General features: G+C 41.5%; 2 protein-coding genes across 8 annotated transcripts in view; one reads left to right on the top strand and one right to left on the bottom strand.

The window, feature by feature from the left end:
- The window catches only part of Eip74EF (Ecdysone-induced protein E74), a 776515-nt gene that overhangs the window by 563945 nt on the left and 192256 nt on the right, over window positions 1-20314 (bottom strand). The window lies entirely within an intron of this gene.
- Window positions 1-20314, top strand: part of Lsm11 (U6 snRNA-associated Sm-like protein LSm11) — a 65000-nt gene that overhangs the window by 36603 nt on the left and 8083 nt on the right. Inside the window, exon 4 of the mRNA XM_083120198.1 lies at window positions 18251-18389. Within this exon, the coding sequence (XP_082976324.1) occupies window positions 18251-18389 (139 nt within the window). The remainder of the gene's footprint in view (window positions 1-18250; window positions 18390-20314) is intronic.

Here is a 20314-nt window from a genome sequence, read left to right as displayed (position 1 = left end):
AGCGCTCCCCAATGCCGGAACACCATGTTTGTCTTAATCCCTGAACGTCGACATTATTGACACGTTTTACAAATCTTGAAACTCAAAGTAATGCTTTAAAGTTTATCTACATGGAATTTGGAACAGTTATATTAATTTATTTCAATAATTCTGTGTTTATAATAAAGCAAATATCCATCTTCGAGATCATGTTAACACTTCTATGTTTTCTGATAGTAGTGTCTGCTTTCTGCTTGGCTCGGGTGTTTTCGAGAAGCCGAAAAGCTCCGAAAAGCAGAGCTTTTATTAGTGGTTTGGGGACCGTTTCACCAGCATCTACCCTTCGCCATATGATACTTGAGAAGCGTTGGTTTCCCTCACAGTGGCTGCAAGCAGAGAGGTTGCTGCTTGCCAACGGGCTGCGGAGAGAATTTGCGGTCGTAAAATTTCGCGAAATCGAGTGCGATAGAAAATAAATAATGCACTCAACGTTAAGTACATTAAATAATATTTTAATTGTGCAAGCAGTGCTTGCATTGCTTGTACTATATCTTCGCCACTGAATGTGACCAAATTGAAACATTTGGTATGCATGCTGGTTACCTGTTGTATTTTTCATCTTCTAGATTTGAGCTCGTATGTCTATATTTCGTATTTTTCTTCAATTACTTGTTCTGTCACAATGCTCTAAAGTTCTAAATGGTATAGTGGTATAATTTCTAAATAAATAAATAAAGACAAGTCGCTGAGGGTATAGCACATAAATTAATCTGAGTTAAGGAAGATTGCAACTGCGTGAATCGTTGAGGTTTATATCTTGTTTACTGGTGTAAGCAGTTCTTTAAAAGAACCAGTATGAGTTCTACTGGATGAATCTGTTCTTCGTTCGTCTTTCATTGTGCATAGAACACAAAGAGGCCAAATAGAAAGGGGAAAACGTAGCTAGGCAACTGTTAAGACGCAACACAACCTGGCGCAACAGGAAGCTAATGGTGGTTGATGAATTAACATGAGGTACGGCGAGTTCTTTCTCGCACACACACATACAGCAAGTCCAGTTTCTAGAAGTCTCTCAAAGCCAACCACTTCTCTGACCTAAGTAAGACGAATTCAGTCGAGGACACTGTGCTCTTTTTGTAATTTCCTCTACATTTTGGAATATTTGGAGAACTTCGCACTGCCAAGGTCCTACAGCAGGTGCCTTTGAGAGACAGGAAGTGACCGTAACAGAATTCTTACTTCAAGGGTACTTAAGGAGAGGAGAGGCGATAACCAATACATCCGCCGTTTTGGGCAAGTTGAGGTCCAAGGTTGACCTTACAGTACAGATTCACCTTTCAAAGGAATGCAAGTGGAAGCGATCAATTTTCATCTCACTTTCGTTTTCCGTGGCGTGTGCCCTTGTGCACCAGAAGTAGCTAATGAGGTGTAATCGTACTTGTCCAGGAAGTACAAGGAAACAACTTTTTCGGATATCCACTTTTTGAAAGCACATTCCTGTAATGTTGGATGTTTGTTTCATATATGTCGTACTGACAGCCTTTCTCCAGAGACAGTATGATAAGAATATTGGCCATTGCGTCAAGTACAAGGTGGCGCCAAAATCATCACCTGATTTTCTTACCCTGTAGCTTGGGTTTTATATTAAACAAAGTAGTTTTTTTTGTGTTAAACTTTTATTGATACTTGTAAGTTTTATGTCCTCAATTTTTAAAGAAAACATCCAATAAATGACCACCATTCGAATTGATGCAAATTTGGGCTCTTTTTATTGCGTTGGTGGTGTTGGAAAGAATCTGCGGGGAAATGTTTTCAATTTCATGCTGAATATTGTCCATTAGTTGCTGTAACGTCTCTGGCGTATTCACATAAACCAATGACTTCAAATATCCCCAAAGGGAAAAATCTGTAGCGAACAAATCGGGGGACCTGGCCGGCCATGGCAAATCACCAAAACGGGATATTATTCTGCCCGGAAAAGTGTCACGCAAAAGAGCTAATGTTTCGCGGGCTGTATGTGGGGTATACTTATTCATTTTCGCACACAATAAATTTGTGAGTATCTTCTATATAACTGACAAAACACTACTGATATAAACAACAAGATGTCAACATAAAGGTTAGTTCAAATAGGATGATGACTTTTGCGCCACCTGTTACATGCCTTGCGACAACAAACACAAGTGTATATTTCATTGAGATGCTCATGTAGAAGTGCGGGAATGCATTTCTACTGAGTTCAGTGACGAAAATAAATATAAAGCATAAAAGCGTGTTGAACATGAGGTTAAAAAGTGTCTGAAAACTGCAACTGAAAATAGAATCGAACAAAAGGAAATACAAAACATGCATGATACGCGAGTTTCCGTTATGTGGGAATGTCTTTAAAGTGCCTGCTGACAAAACAACACACCTACGGCACCTACAACTTCTTTTCATAGCGCTCCCACCACCACCACCACCCACACATTTCCGTTTAATTTCAATTTCCAAAGGCACAATCATTCAGTTATCGCCATAAGATCTTGCCACCAACGATCTCTGGTTCGGCCTCCGTGGCGGAGTGGTTTGAGTTGGTGTTTTAAGTCCACTTTATGCACAGTAAGGCTAATCAGGACTGGACCTACAGTTTAAAGTGGGATCCGAACGACTTGTGCCTCCACCGGGTATCGAACCCGAAACCCCTTGATTACAAGGCAATGAAGAAACCACTGCGCCATGGGGGAGGCCCCCGTGGAGGAGTGGTTATCACAGCGCGCTATGACGCCAGAGGTCACGGGTTCGAATCCCGGCCTAGGCATGGGTGTGTTCTTAGTAGTGTCCCTTCATCATCACACATCCTCATCTTCGCGATTAGCCAAAAGTGGCAGAAATGCGAAGTAAAATATATCTAATTAATCAATCGAAACTGCCTGTGAGTGTCGATTCATCAGTTTTATCTTATCATCATCGTCAGCATAAGGCGTCACTGGCAGAAAAGAGAATACAAGCAGAGTAACAAGTATGATTTCGATACACATGAGGCCATGCACCACACGACATCAAACCCCACTAATTCGGTGTTTTTCTACAGCAGCGAAAAAATAGTCAAAATATACTTTCTGGCTTTAAAAGAACGTATTGGAATGATTTTCAAATGCTACAATTCCACATTTGTTCAGGAAGCCAGCCATATCTAACTTACTTTTAATGAGGCACAGGTAAGAAAGACGCAATAACGCCTACCTTGAGCGAGGGGGTAATTAGGGGAGGGGGGGACTTATAAAAAAAATACTCCTTGCATGTATAAAAGGAGGGAACGCCTGAGCGGTCTGGGTCCTGTTTATATTCTACTTCCATGAAAGAAAGACATTGCTCTCAGGTACAATTAGGTGAAAGGTATTTGGAAGCATGAAAGACCCAGTGTAGATGAAATCGCCAGCCAGGTGCGCCTTTCGTTTCCCCCTGTCCTGTAAGGAAAGACGCAATGCTCGGAGAATGAAAAGCACTGGTGGGTCGTTGACCTGCCTGGCCAATGCAAAGATTCCAAAAAAGCATGCATTGTATGCATCGGTTGGGGTTTCCTGGTACATGGAAATGCTCTGGTGGCATGTCTAGGGCGGAATTTTGCATGTCTGAACTTAAGAGGAAAGTAAGACGGAGTTTAAACGCAGGTGCGGCCTTTCTTTGTGGCCCGAGGAGATGTAACATGTGTTGTTCTCTGATTAACCGCATGGGCTTGGTCAATAGAAGCACGACAAAAGAAATTATAATAGAAAGAATGAAAATAAAATGCTACCTTTCTTTTGCTGTAATCTTACTGCCTGTTTCCCTAGTGGAGTGGTCAGCTTAAAGCGCTACAAAGCCGGAGGTCCAATGCGTTTGTCCCATCAGCCAGTTCATAATTTATCCTCACCGTCGCGACTAAGGCAAGAGGTAAAATAATCGAAATAGAAATTGCTCCGTCGCTCCGTTTGAAAATCGAGGAGAGAACGGGACGAGGCCTAGAGTGTCGTTTCGTTCGGGACTTTCAGAATAAGAATTTATTTGTAAAACCATTTCTGTAGGATCGTGGGACATTTTCAAAGCTAATTATTTAAGGGGAAACCCAAGACTGGAAGATTTACCGAAGTTGAAAATTAATCAATTATAGGCAAAGAAAGCAAATATACGATTTTAAAAATCATAAATTGTACGGGGAAAGTTAGCCTCAAAGGTTTCCTTAAATCAATATAAAATTCAACATTTATATATGTTTCAACAATATATGTAAAACTGTTTACACCTTAAAAAGTAACCCTATAGCGTTACAGCCCAATATTGGGCCTTGGCTTACCTACCGACTGCTGGCCTCCCTCCCACAAGGGCCACCAGGGGGGCGTGGAGATCTGCAGCCAGACTAGGGCGACGGGTGGTCGGCCCGACCAACCCCCAGCCGTTGTAGGACTTCGCGACCGGATTACGCTCACTCACTCGGAGCTCCCCAATTTCCTCACGATGGTAGGTTGCCACCGGCCCTATGCACAGGCCGAAAATTCCCGGTGACTGAACCTTATGTGCACCATAATTAATTCATTAGATGAAGTCAAGGAAGCACAGGGTTCTGTGAAGCTAAGAAAGATGACTTTCAGTAGACAATATCGTAATTAAATACTTTATGGAATGATGACATGATCTGGGGGAACGCGTCATTGGCCGAGGGGTGGGGGGCATGGGCAGCAATGCCCGATACCTCTTGATTGCCGCAACTAACGGGTCCAGGGTTGAATTCTCGTCGGTGCACATTTCCATGATGCGCATTTCAGTTTAAAACGGACTCGGAAGAAACTTTGCAGCCTTTTTCGAAAACGAAACATGCAAGAACGAAGTACTTGCCCCGCAGGAAGGCTGTTAACTCGCCAAGTCACGTGCCTCCTTCTGCGAGCGCCAGTCTGGCAAGTCGGTGCCCCGGGCAGTCCGCCAGCGAGAGAGTGCTTTACGGCAACCAGAAACGGAAGAGCTGCAGCAACAGTTCCCGGTGAGGTGAAAATGCACCGACCGGGCCTCCTCCCACCCCCTCAATCCCCTCCACGACGCCGAAGGAGAGGGCAGAGATGCAAAAAGGCAACCGTGAATCATTACCTTGTTGTTTCGTGCAAATTCATACCCTAGCCGAGGGTTTTGTGTTGCCGGTAAGGCCGCAACCTTCGCTCTTCTGCAGGCCTAAACAGCTGAATGTCTCTCTCTCATTTCCTGCAAGGACGACCAGGTTGTAAGCTCGTTGCGAGGGCCTTTACTTCAGGGTCGATGTTGCGAACTCCCCCTCTCTAACTCTTCCCCTATTTTATATGGCAACTGTGATTCACGAAGGTTGCTGAATCGTTCTCCGCTCTTCCCCCTTCCCGATACCCATTTGGCATTATGGAGCAGCGCGGTTCATTTTATTAAAGGAAGCAATAAAATAATTCACCGTTTCGTTCATTCGAAGAAAGCTAGTTTTTTTCCACACTCGCACGTGGCAAGTAGCATGGTCTTCCTATATCCAGTGCAGTGAACTTTACTCACTTGCACCTCTATCACTATTTCCACATTCAATATCTGAATTTAATGGAAATCTAAGCCCGCTTAACTCGAGACTGGACCTACAGTTTAAAGTGGGATCCGAACCACTATGTGCCTCTACTGGGTATCGAACACCTATTGAATCACGGCCTGAGCATGAGAGTTTGTGAGTGTCCCTTCATCAATTTCATCATATCATCGCTCATCCTCATCTTCGCGATTAGCCAAAAGTGGCAGAAATGCGAAATAAAATAAAAACGGGACCCCTTGATAAGAAAGCAACTACGCCATCGTGGGAGCCCACACAATCTGTCTCTCTTCAGTATGAAACATGTTCTTTATGTTCAGTCAGGGGTGAAGTGCAAGTAAGTTTTATAATCTAGAAATAGCCCTACCTTGTTTAAAAACCACTTCACCTAACATAACTTAATAATTAGGAAAGGCCCCGTGTCGTGTTATAGCCGACCTCCGTGGAGGTGTGGTTATCACAACGCGCTACGACGCAAGGATTGGGAATGGTTGTTCTTTGTGAATATCTCTTTATCAGTTTCATCATATCATCACTCATCCTCATCTTCGCGATTAGTCAAAATTGGCAAAAAAAGCGAAGTAAAATACACCAAATCAATCAATCATTTTACAGGGGCGCATTTCCTATTTGAATTTTAAGGAATTTTACGTCTATTTTGTGGATGAATGGCCTAGTCGGATTTTGAACCTTGGATCACTCACCGTCTTCCATTCCGCCGCGAAGGCTAGCTGAGAGAATGCGGGATCATTAAATCTATTCCCTCCCGCACAATGATAATTAAAAAAAGAAAGAACATGCAATATATCAATTATGCCTTTCAGAGTAAGTATTTTTAGAAAAAGTAGTAAGCATGACGCTAAATTTTTACAACCGTAATATGCTTTTTTCCTTTCGCTTTGCAACATCATTTCCTCCCAAATTGTGGTGTGCGTTCCTCTTCAACGTGCACCCGCTTTGCCGCCTCTTAAGCTTTTCCAACTACATGAAGCGCTACTTAACGTTTCTGGATGTGGCTCTTCGTCACCATTAATGCACCCATCCAAGGCCGCATGCACCACGTGCGACCTTCCTGCGTGCATTGTCGAACCCGGTCGCATGATTAATCGCTGTCTTTCGCTGGTTCCTCTGTGGTCTTGAGCAATGCAAAGTGCAGGCGGAGGAAAATGTATCAGCATCATTATACAGGGCGTTTCCTGAATTGGTGGCAGATTCATGATCCTGGATTGCAGTCGTAGGATGTTTCCTTGCCCTTACAGAGTTGCATTCGACTTGTCAACATAGACAGAGAGAGAGGTGTGAGTCGAGCGCCTTACAAGTCTGGATTTATATATAAACCATGTGGGTTGCTAAGAAGTTGCTATTTTTCATTCACATGCGAACACTTGATCACCACTTATAACACCATTAAGCCTTGTTTCCATGATTATCAAAAACTAAATATGCTGACCAAGGCAGTAATTTATTTTATTAAAAACATAAACTAAACGTAACGTTTCAACCTTCTAACAAGGTCTTCTTCAGACTCTGTATCAAGTACAAAAGTAACAAGATACAAAAACAGGGCATTATACAAAACATTACTCCCTCCAGACTATTAGAAAGTTGTTATGGGACTTTCTAGCAGAGTAATGTTTGTGTATATATAATGCCCTGTTTTTGTATCTTGTTACTTTTGTACTTGATACAGAGTCTGAAGAAGACCTTGCTAGAAGGTTGAAACGTTACGTTTAGTTTATGTTTTTAATAAAATAAATTACTGCCTTGGTCAGCATATTTAGTTTTTCTTGATCACCACGTTTTCAGACTAACGAGGTTCTGGCGTCTGGTTCCACAGCTCTGTGGAGCTCGTGTGTTGTGTCGTTCATATAGGTTTGTGATTGTCCCCTCATGCATCTCATCAGCATCACCTCATTGTCGCGATTAGCCAAAAGTGGAAGAAAAGCGATGTAAAATAAACTAACATTATATCAATCAAATGTGCTTACCACTGGAGCAAGTATTGACTGGGAGAATAGGTGGTTTCTGTGCGAGAATGTTCTCAACATTTTTATAAAAAGAAGTTCAACTAATGTTCAGTTTATAAAAACTTCCTTTTTACGGAAGGGGGGGGGGGAGGGGGTGACCATCGTAGCAGGCACCCAAATGTCAACCTCACTTCCACGTAGTACACCCCAGTAACTGCCATCTTCCAGGCCTACGAGGGTCTGGTGACTGGACCTACGGCCTGTATACTCGTCTGTAAGGCTGTGTTTTGTCCACATATGTGTTGAGTAACCCTTTACAGCCTCAGGTTTTAACCAGATAAGGATAATTTAGTCCTCAGAGATACGTGTTGATTATAATTGTGATAAGGGACTGGGCGCCGGATTATGTGATAGATGCAAATACCCCAAGTGCTGACGCACCCAAACTTTTGATCTCGAACGTTTCAATCAATCATCGAGAGAAACAAAATAGAGAATCGATGCTAATGGATACAAAGGTAAGACGATATACGGAAAGAAAACCACTCTACAAAGTGTGACAAGACAATACATTACGCGAGGTCACGAATCATATACGGTATTTGGAGGAATGAAACATATATTGTTATGAAATTGGACGTGATTCACTCAAAAAGTCCTGGGTTCGTACCAGAATCACGCCACGAATCTCGCATTAAGGATTAATTTCATAGTTGAGAAATGACAAGAATAAGCAAGGACAGGTTTATGTAATCAAGAATATCCACTGCTGGGTTACTCACACCGGTGATAATGACAGAGGGAGTAACGTTCAAAGAATATTTTTCCTGACATGACCGTGAAAAGTGCAGAAACTCGTTCAGGATGAGCCAGAAACATTTTTTCAGTCAGCGAACTTCCGAAAGTGGGGCGTCCATTAATCTAAATTGGTCAACGCACCTGTATATGCGCTGTCGATGAGCGGAGCGTAAATATTTTCCACGCATAGTCAATTTTTCACACGGCGGTTATGATTAGTAGTTTTCGAAAGGACGCGCGAGGGTACAGCAAATAAACGACCAACTCGAGGACGCCCTGATATACTATACACAGTCGAAGACCTTGCCATTATGACAAATCTCCCAAGACAAAATTAACATTGGAACAACAGGTATACCCACATCAGGATTATCGACGCAGGAAGCAAACACTTTTTTTCTTACGTACGAGCACCGATAAGGTGTTTAATGAAAAATGGCATTCCGTTCCCTTCTGTAAATAAGTTTTTTTTTCTGCCACATCCCCCCTCAAGTTTTCCTTCACTCTAATATTTTACCTTGGTTCATTTATCAAATAACCTTCTGACGTTAGCAGCCTTGGCAGAGTCGTGCGTGGAGATTCGTGGCGGCAGGTGAAAGTCCACTCGGTGCGTTAGATCGATCGGCCGAGCCTAATAAGGGTTCCACCATAGCCTCGAGTATCGAAAATTCTGAAGATGGCTTTTTTCTTGATTGTCGGACGAGTTTGGGTAGTGCTGGAGGAATGCGCTGGTCAAGAACTCTAAGGCGAGATCGCACGAGATGGTCGCGAGAATCGAAGCTAGGAAGTTGTCGATTAAAATCTTCAGTGGTCTGTGTATACTGTAATCGGTTCTATTTCTTTGCTTCTCTCTTCTTGTTGCCAAGCTCTCTTTCCTCATTTCCCTTTCTTTTCCCTCTCGTTATTCCCTTCTTCCAGCCGATCTTCGTGGCGGAGTGGTTAGCACAGCGCTCTACGACGCAATCAACAATGATAAATAACTGTAACGTGAAGTAGACTTAACGGAATAAAAGTTTCCACAAGATTTATTTCTCTGTGCACATTGTATTATAAACAGTGCACACCCACCGACCTCTGTAGCGGTGTGGTTAAGACAGTGCGCTACGACGCAAGGGGTTGTGGGTTCGAATCCCGGCCTGGGCATTCTTTGTAAGTGTCCTTTCATCAATTTCATCATAACTCATCCTCATCGTCGCGGTTAGTCAAAAGTGGCAGAAAAGCGACGTAAAATAACCAAATCAATCAATCAGTCGATACCTAGTGGGAGCACATACTTTTACTTGTAGGCCCTCCCTCGAATAGCCTATCTGAACTCACGACAAACAAGCGCGCCGACTTTCGAAAGGCACTTTCTGCCCTCCCCCCAATTTGTTTTAAGTTGGCGCCTTTGTTTTGATCACTGCGAATAGTGTAATAAAGCCTTTGTACAAATATTAAAAAAAAAAATGTTCCTCAATATGCACTCACCTTTTTTCCACTTTCTTTCGCGCTGTGATAAAAAAAATGAAAGTGGCATATGACGGATTCGAAGGTGGAAATCCCCAAAACAAATTGTCTGGTGGGCAGGATTCAACACAGCCCCCCCCCCCCCCAACACCGCCCGCCGAGCAAAAGCAGAAAGAACAGAGAACATCCGAACATGAATCTCTTCTCTCCTTTTTTATTTCTTTTTGGTATTATTATTTCTTCTCCACGAACTGGAACATGCGCGCTTTCCCCTGTGGATTTCACTCCTCTTGACCCAAATCGCTTTCTCCCGTGGCACTGACCTTTACTGTTTGTGAGTATGCGTGTATGTGTGTGTGTGTGTTATAGCAGACGCAGGAAAGCTCGGCGCATGCGCACACGGTCCAGACGGCGTTCCCGTCGCGCATCATTTCTCTCTTGGATCCGCGGATGTTAACATCCTTTGAGATCAGATCTGGGAGAGAGAAAAATACTTTCGCTGTTCATCAGCCTCTCGATTTCCTTTTGTGTCCTGTGCAAATGTCCGCGGCCAGAATTTCCCCACTGTTCTGATTCCACTCATTAGAGCAGTAATTAAGGGGTAGGTTGTGTTTGCAGGTAAAATCTTGTTCAATAAATAAATCAACGGGAGATGGGGGGGGGGGGGGGCTTCCAGGCTCGCCACCTCTTGTTTTTCGATTTTTCAATTGTGAATATTTATATTCTACACATAATATAAATGTTGTTCCCTAGGGCGTTCCCAATGTTTCTGTATTAATTTTGTTTATAAAATCGTAAATATAACATAGGAGGTAAAATTCACGTGGTGGGACTATTAGCCCCTCTCCTTGTAATTTTTAAAATTACTATATAACTGTACGCATGTAAGCGAAAAAAAACATTGATGCAAAAGTAATATATTTTTTTTTACGTTTAGTGAATGATAAAGTGTAGTAATTGGTTCTTATTTTTTATTAGTGATGGCAATTTTTGTAATTATTATCATAAATGTATCTATAAAACAACAAAGTAAGCAGTGATTCAATAACGAAATTGTTTCTTGAATTTTAGTGATAAAAAATATGAGGATCTCTGAGCCCCCCGTTTTTTTTTTAGATAAGTAAGTTTATTTTATGGCACGGGCTTAGGATTTAATATATTTGCGTAACATAAGAATGTACTGACGTCGTCGATACAAATTAGCAAACATTCATTCTAGAACAGGAATGATATATTTACTCCCCAATCCTTAATCACATTGTATGTGATGTAAGGAAATAGCGAGAGACAATGGTTCTGTTCATTTCCAAACTTTTCCGGTGGCGGCGCCACCCTAGTTGCGTCCTTGTAGGTGAAATGCGCAAAGGAACGTCGAAGACTTGGCTGGGGATCTTCACTTACGACCTTTGGAGTGACATCTTGTACGCAGAGGGTAGAATAAGCGGTAAATTACGAAAGGGGGCGAAACCATCACATGTAGTTACCAGACTTGTCAAGAGTTTACATGTTCTTTGCACAGCACAGCTTGGGTATTTGCATTTGAAAAGTAATGCAGGGGTAGCAAAAGATCGAAAAGTGATTGAGGATCCTTCATAGTAGACGCGTCGCGTAGTTTTCTACCTGATGATTCCATAAGAAAGCAAGAATGTTCTTCCGCTAGCAAGAGAACCAGACTGACAAGCTCTCGTCAAATATGACGGAACAAAACGTGACTTGCTGGGAGCACTGTCCGTATCTTCATTGTTTCCCGAAATCATAATTCATTTCCTCGCTTTTGTTGCATCCTTTCTCCAATGTTTCGAGCGGATTCATCTGCCGTCCGTGCAGACCGACCATGGGGAAGAAACTGTGACGTCACCTCATCTCGCCTCTGACTACCGTTTGTCTTCAATCTAAGGAGTCAGCCATTGAAAACCGCAAATTTGCGAGGGTAAGCACTTTCACTTTCTCTAAGATTTCGAAGGGGAAAGGAGGTTGGGGAAATCCTGAAAACGCTTTGATGTTATGGTGACACAGTGCCCGTGATCAACATAGCGGTGGTGAAAATTTCAGCATCCTGTGTCCTTTTAATAGAACTGGTTGAAATAACAGATTCATATCCGGCTCAAACTCAGGACTGCCTATTGGGCATAAGAGCCAGACAATTTCGATTTTGTCTTCAGTGAGTGTTATTGGAGAAAGATACCCAAGGTAAATTTTTGAAGGAATATGTCGATTATTATTTGTGCAACACCACCAAGGTGAGAGCCTCCCCAATGGCGTGGTGGTAACGTCGTCGCCTTGTACTCAAGTGATCCCGTTAGAGGCACATAGCGTTTCGGATCCCACTTTAGGCCGTAGGTTCAATCCTGATTAGCCTTTCTGTGCATAAAGTGACCTTAAAAACTCAAATAAACTACCAAGGTGGGAAAAATCGCGACAAACTCGCGAACAAAAGTTGACAGTCATTTGTTCTCTTCTCTCGCATCCCCATCGATTAAAAACATGCCCCCGTGTTGCCATTTGTATAACTTACCTCCCTTTGCTTCGTTGTCCAAAAATTCAACAACGTTAAATATTACGTATTTACTTTCGCTCTGTACGGCCCCCCTCGTCCATTCACGATGATACTAGCACTTGGCATTGAATAATACGGCAGAGGGGACAATGATGTGTCCTACATCCATACCGCGACAGTAGTTATAGACTTGTTTTGCGGTTCGAGGATCCCAATTGAGGCGCATTTTACCACTTCGGGTTCCCTATCTTACCCGTGTCGTACGTGGAATTTGCTTACCTGAGAGGGAAAGGTGGGAGAAGGCTTACAAGCCCACAATTTTTTTAATTATTAAAATTCAAGAAACTATTTTGTAATTGAATCACTGCTTCCTTTGTTGATTATCTATGTGCAGTTATTTATTAATTACATAATTACAAAAATTACCATAATTAATAAGAAATAACCAATTATTGCATGTCACACACATAATTTACCCGTCGTCGCCTTGTAATCAAGTGGTCCTGGGTGGAGGCACAGTAGTTCGGATCCCACTTTAAACTGTAGGTCCAGTCCCTTATTAGCCTTACTGTGCAGAAAGTGGACTTAAAACTTCAACTCAACACATAATTTACTATTCTCTGAAACTCCCAAAAATCGATAATTTTTAATTAATGCTCTTTCGTTTATTGAGGTGCAGTTGTTTATTAATTATAATAATTACGAAAACTACCATGATCACCAACCAATTATACGCTGTCACTGGAATGAGTGTCACGCGTTCAAAGATGGCGCCTGATAGGCTCACCTAGTGCATTTTGCCTCCTATTTGCATTAAATTTATGTTTTTATGAACAAAAGTATTTGGAACATCCTAGGGAACAATGTAATTTATTTTAATTTTTTAATAAAAATTTTCGCAGTTGAAAAGTCGAAAATATAGAGGTGGTGGTGGGCCTGACAGCCCCCTACCGCGTTAGCTAGGGTTAAAATGCAGTCTCAGCCTCTGTTACCTTGTTTGTACATAAAGTGGACTTGCAAACAACCTTCGTTATCTCTGACTTAAACTCAGGTTACGTTATCAGCACCACACTCGGACGACTCCCTACAGGACGGACCGAGGACTGCCTGCAGAAAATGCACCACGGGGGGAGAAGATAACAGAAATGGAATAACAGCCACCTTGCGATGCTTCACCGAACCGGAAGTCGGATGCACCGTGACCTCGCCACGTGACCATGTTCCACTTTCGTACAGTTAGAGTTTCCCGTTAACACTCGTCGGTGGGCACCTGTCTTTTGTTTTCGCCATTTCGATCTAACCGTTGGAGGTCTCTGCGAAATATCGGTGTTGCGTGTGGTTGGCTTGCGTTTTTCTGGCACGCGCTCGTTTTTGTCAACTCCGATAGTCTATTTTATTGCGCGTGTCTAGCCTTTTCAAGGGGCGTGGTCCTTCTGCTTGTCCTCACTTTATCTCCTCCTTGTTTATCTAATTCCTTGTTTATTTTTTTTTATCTTCGAGCTTGCCGCTTCAATCTTATAGGCAGCACATGTATCATGTTACTCAACCTGTTGGTCGCGATTTTTCGCGGTCCGCGATTGATATGTCGATCCTACCTCATGCCAGAGCACTAAATTCATCAAGGAGCATTTAACAGCAGAAAGTTTTTTTAAATTGTACGGTCACCGGCAATAAAAATAGGAAATAGTCGCTCCCCTGCAAGGAGTTATGTGTGTTGCATAACTCTGCGGCACTAGATTTAGGATTTTAATCAATGGCAACTTCTACCACATAACACCTTTCTGGAAAGCGAGTTTTTCAAGATCTAAATGCGTCATTTTTATTGCTGGTGGCTTTTCTGTGCATAAAATGGACTTAAAACAACATTCAATCAATTTATTGCTGGTGACTGTACTTAAGCACGAAAATAAATAGAACGGATGCACAGTACGCAGCAAAGATTGACTGAATTGGTTTATTGTTCTTCGCTTTTCTGACGCTTTTTGGATGAGGATGAGTGATGATATGATGAAATTGATGAAGGGACACTCACAAGGAACATCCATGCCCAGACCGGGATTCGAACCCGGGACCCCTGGCGTCGTAGCGCGCTGTGCTTACCACTCCGCCACGGAGGTCGGCTCCTTCAATACGAGAAAGCTCCAGTAACACAAACAAGTAAATAATCTTGTTTGGTAGAATTTGTGAGCAAAGAACTTCTTGATCACTCTGTAGTTGTGTTTTTTTTTCCAACACAGAACTACCCAATGACGAACGTACAAGCGTCTGTGGTCAATTTTTAAACACTTTAAGCATTGGATTTGAAATATAGACCTAAAACGTGGAGTTCAAGTGTAGAGTATAATTTATTGTCGTTCGAAAACATACGTCAGTGGACGCGCAGACGCCTCCTATTCTTAGATTTGAAGACATTTGTAACAAAAGAGAAGGAAAGAGGAAAGTTGGAGAAGGGTGTTGTAAGACTCCGATGTCAAAGGCCGTAATGATTCCAGATCTGAGGTTTCGCAACAGCAACGCAATGCGTAGATGCTGAAAGGGAGGAAAGTAAACAGAGAGGAAGGGAAGTCTATTTGAACCCTCGACGACTCCTTTCAGCATCAACATGGGGGGCGAAGGAAACTGTCTACAAATTAGCTTTCAAGATATGGACGTGCGCGAAGAACAGCACAGAACCAAGCGACAGATGGTAGATTCATAAATGCATGTAAGGTCAACATGCGCAGAGGGTAATCGGAACTGTATCTGCTGCTTCAGGTAGACTTCTAACCACCTGACGCTCACACAGGCTAACCGGGGCTGGACCTACAGTTTAAAGTGATATCCGAAGTATTGTGCAATGTCCCTTACCGGAAATCGAATCGGGGATCACTCGATTACAGGGTGACCGTGTTATCCCCTGTACCATTGGCAGACACGGGAGAGATTACTTTTAAATACATCTGTAACCCTCTTTTGAGCTGTACCGAAGAAGTAATACAAGAACATAATTTGTTCCATTATTTGAATGACTGGAAAGCATGATCCGGTTTACATTTGCACATCTGAAAAGCCAGAATTTAGTTTGTAATATAACAATATACACATCTTTTCTGCTTTTATATTTAATTATCCCCGATCAACGTGTTGTGTCGCTTAGAGGTCCTCCCCGTCGTCGCCTTGTACTCAAGGGGTCCATGGTTCCGTACCCGGTAGAGGCATCAAGTGGTTCGGATCCCACTAAAACTGTAGGCACAGTCCCATTTAACCTATCTGTGCATTATAAAGTGGGCTCAAAACAAGAATCAAAAGTTGTGTTATCCCAGAATACAGTTTGAGAAAAATTGATGGAGAAGATTTAAATGAATGGAAATCCCTACATACAATACTTGCAAATCATATTCCTTTAAAGAAAACAAAAAAAAAAAAACTTGTTTTAATGTTATGTTGGATCATTTTAATTTTCTTTCCGGAAAGCATCGCCATTTTTCGTAAACAAAATCAGACGCGCTTGTAATTTCAAAATTGTCTGTTGGTAGTTACCCTGCGACCTATGCAACCCCAAAATACAAGTTGCGAATGTGGTTGCCTAGATTACAGGCATTAACTTATTTTGATTTTGAATTTGACTTTCTACGCGCATAAAATACAAATCTCTCAAAATAGAACATAATATGCTAGTTTTGATTTATTGAGAGCTAGATGATGATGATGATAAACAAACTTGGATGTCATGGAACCAAATTTAGACTCGGAATACCAAACTGTTGCGTGAGTTAAAGTGTGTAATATTTCCAATTTTCTCAACATTCTAGCTTAATTCAGGTGGACCTGAATACACGCAAGCAACCATATCGCAATTTGGATAATTTATATTAAAATTTAGATATTAAAAATGTACCTTATTTTGGACTTGGAGTTTCCAAGTAGAAAATAAGAAATCATACATGACTTATGACAATTAATTCTGCAAACTTTAGTGAACATTTTCTCAGTAATACATTTATTTTGGGAATCAAACTGTAGGAACCAGTGACGAAACTTGTGTTTCGATAGACAACAAATTATTGATCACCATCAACATTTTAAAAAATAATTTTAACTAAATCTGACTATTTGTTTAAAACTACTAAATAATTTAGTGAAAATTACGGAATTGTAGTAAAACCTTCCTTGCGTTTATTTTATAGTTACAAAAAGGGCTCCACTCAAATGCCTTCGATTAATTGAAACACACTTTTTCTTCTGACTATTATATGTCTACTTTTATATTTTCGTTATTTAGCGTTGATTTTCTAATACTCGTGGCTCTGTATCCTGTGTTATGTCTGCTGCTACTTCCTAATACTACAACTCCTAACATGGAACAAGTAATGCAATTTTCTAATTATATTTATCCGAATGAAGCAGCGGATTGATATTCTAAAGAAATATCGTCGGATTTGGTGCCGTAATCGTACCTCCAACTTGTTTCGTGTCTACGGAATACATTAGCTTGACTAGAGGTTCACGGGCAGGTCGTTACAGAAAGTGAAATTTTGCGAGAAGAACGGAGGGAAAATGTCGCTTTCAAGTTTTCACGAGCGTTCTCTTTTCTTCGTCGCTCACTCTCTCTTTCTCTCTCAGCTGCATGTCGCGTGACGTCACGAGGATAAAAACGCATCCCAGGAATGCCGTAACCGTAAGCGCAATTCGTGTTCATTATATGGAAAACCGCGTGTTTCCTGTGCTTCGGAGAAATGCAGCGTTTATGATGGCGAGCTGCTTTCTTCCTGTTCGGGCTGGAAATATCGGTTTCCTTGCATCATCCAACATTTCCCTTCGTTTGTAATAGTCCATATCTTACTCATTCAATTTTTATTCAACACGTTTTGCGACTGCAATCTCGACCCTTCTGTTTCTATTATTTTAAGTCACCTTTGTAACTCTTTGGTTAATCGTGACGACATCGCGCGAGAGATCTCAACATCTCATTCCCCTTCATAATTCGAATTTCTACTCAAATCTTTCACCATTTCCACTTCCAGCCTTTGGAACGCATTGCCCCGTCGAAATCTGGAACGCACATTCAGTGTTTTTAAGACGCAAGCAAAAAAAAAAAAAAAAAAAAAAAAAAACAGTTCCTGAGCGCAAGCGTACCCTGAACACAAATTCAATTAGCTTAATTGTAGAAAACTATGCTTAAACCCACAAATGATCACACAGTTTCAACCTCCAAATTATTTGTTAGAAATACGTGAGCGCGCGCTTCTTTTTTTCTTTTCTTGTGTGCTCGTGCATATAGATTAGACATTTATTCTGTTATGTATTTTTTCGTTTGTATTTTTTATTTCTTTATCATTTTACAATGTTTTTCTTTTTTCAATATTTCACTTTGTGTAATGACTAAAATGTAGTCTTCTAAATTTCATGTGTAAAAATGTATATGTAAACATGGTCAAATCTTATTCTGTAAATTTTGCAGTTTCTATTTTTTTTTTTACATTAATCTGTTTGGTAGAACATCTGATTTTTATACAAATTTTAGTAGTCGTAATTAGAAATAAGCTCAATAATGAATCACTATTATTTCTATATTTTTACACCATATTTTTCCTTACTAGTGTAATAATAATTATTTGAATTGTTTGTTTGAATTGTTGTTTTAAGTTCACTTTATACACAGAAAGGCTAATCGGGACTGGACTTTGGACTTAAAGTTTAAAGTTTAAAGTGAGATCCGAACCACTATGTGCCTCCACCGGGTATCGAACCCGGGACCCCTTGATTACAAGGGGACGACGTTACCACTACGCCATCGAGGAGGTAATAACGATGATGATTATTATTATTATCATTACATAGAACTATTCGTAATAAATGTATTACTGTATTTGTATTTGTATACCTATATTTTTAGGTATTATTAAACATGTGACACTTGGTTCAGGTGAGGACCCCTGCAGAAATATTTTTCCACATACTTCTCTATCTGATCTATCTATGTTGAGCATCCATGAACGTTATATATTTTCAATTAACCCCACTTTTTCTCTGCAGGTTTGGACCAGGAACATGGAAAAGGTCCGTGGCTACTGCTCAGCCTTCATCGTGGCCTTTGACAAGCACTGGAACATGGCCCTGGTGGACGTGGAGGAGGTGTTCGAAAGAAAGACAAAGAGGAAAGTCCCCGTTTTGGGTAAGTAGGCCAACGCCAGCCCTGACCCCCACGGAGGTCCCTTACCCGCTCGCAGACGCCCACAACCGCGTCTCCTTTCTCCCAGCATCCGTCACGCTCCACTGAGGGAAAAGTTCTTCCTAATGAGGGCCGGCATCTGCGGTGGGTTATCCCCGTTCGAGATGCATCTCCAGTCACTTCTACGCAGATTCTACAGGGTGTCTCATAAGTCTGGACCCATAGGAATGGTTGATTGAATTAAAGTTTTGCGGTGCATCTAGCACAGGACATACACAACACATTAAACAGGTATGGACACACTAAACAAAAATCCTCAGAGATACTCTTCTCGCAAAGCTAAAAGCATTAGTTAAAACACTTTCTTCATCTATGATAAATTGCTGTGAAAGTTTAAAACTTTTCTGAAGAAATTAAATTCGGCACAGCACAGCGGAAGGTCAAGCCCTTGCAGCAAATGACGATGTGTGAGACGGTTGTGTCCAATTCGAAGTCGAGTTAAAATTACTTCTTCTCGACGGAGGGACTGTACTAACAACGTCATGCACCAATGGTGGGATTAAACACGTAGAATTTAGCTCAAAGGGTCCGCCATTGTATTGCATACACAATTGGAGACGAAACACTCCCCTGCAACACTTTGCAGATCTCAGCCGCAGAAATTTGCTGACACTCCTGCACAGTGCGTTCTTTAAGAAGGAGAATGATCTAAATGTTGACCGCGTACATCGCGGATTTCAGCTGGCCCCACAAATTAAAACCGAGCGGAGCGACATCTGGGTTCCGTAGAGGCCACTTCGTTCATCCTCGGCGTCCAATTTAATGTGCGGGAGGCACGTAATGCTGAGGGGCACCATCCTGCTGAGAACTCTTATGGGCCCAGACTTATGGGGCACCTTGAAGACTAAACCTTGGACCGGCGATAGAAATTACCGTTTCCAGGGGAAGTTAGTCCTGTAAAGGGTAGCAGGACGCTAATTAATGTGAATTCTGGCATCAGAGATTAATTTTCTCACCTGCCAGCACACAGAGATTCTAATTAAGGTAATATCTACTCGATTAGATTCTTCGTAGAAGTCAAATACAGCATACTGTTTTGATTCTAAGAGAGTGCTATAACCATTGGCCCGTTTGTCAGTCTGTGGAATCTATTACACAAATCCTTGTATTTTCACTCCTCCACAATCAGGGTTAATATCTCATTCAACTAATAATAACACTAATATACTAATTATAACATAGCGTTATGTAAATGCACCCCTATATACAATTGTAAACTGCAGATTTCGTCCCGATTAGTTCATGTACAGCCGACGGCAAAAGTAACAGTAGGCGAATTGTCCATCACCGTGTTAATTCACAATGATGGAAACTTTGTCTGTTGTTGTCTTTGCCGCTGATTGTACACAGAACACACATTAATCGGAAACAACAAATTTAGTAAATGCTTCTTCGGGTTATGTCTGTCCTTGCATCCAAGCATAAATCCCCTTTGAATACATGAAACATGAGACACGTACGTACACCAAGTACCTATAGTGTTGGTGGCTGTTACGTAAGGCATCACTGCATGCGATTAATTCAATAATTGCATTTCCTCGCAGCATGTGCACACTTTAATAAACATTTTTATAGAACGAGCGTGCTTTTTTTCATTAACTAAAATTTACACAAATCGCTGAATTGTCCCTGTACCGTCACCGGCAATACAAATGTGGTACCTAAATCTTGAAATACGCGCATCCCTGCAAGGTGTCATGAGTGTTGCCTAAATCTACGGCGGTGGTAGAAGTTGCCATTAAAAATTAGCTATTAAAATCCACTTATCACCGTAGATTAGGCAACATACATAACGCTTTACAGGGAAGCGAGTAGCTATTGCAGGACATAGGTGTCGCATTTTTATTGTCTGTGGCTGTACATTCCCT

The sequence above is a fragment of the Lepisma saccharinum genome, chromosome 3, assembly GCF_977018435.1.
Source record: "Lepisma saccharinum chromosome 3, izLepSacc3.1, whole genome shotgun sequence".
In the NCBI taxonomy this organism is placed as follows: domain Eukaryota; kingdom Metazoa; phylum Arthropoda; class Insecta; order Zygentoma; family Lepismatidae; genus Lepisma; species Lepisma saccharinum.
This window is presented reverse-complemented; position numbering and strand designations above follow the sequence as displayed.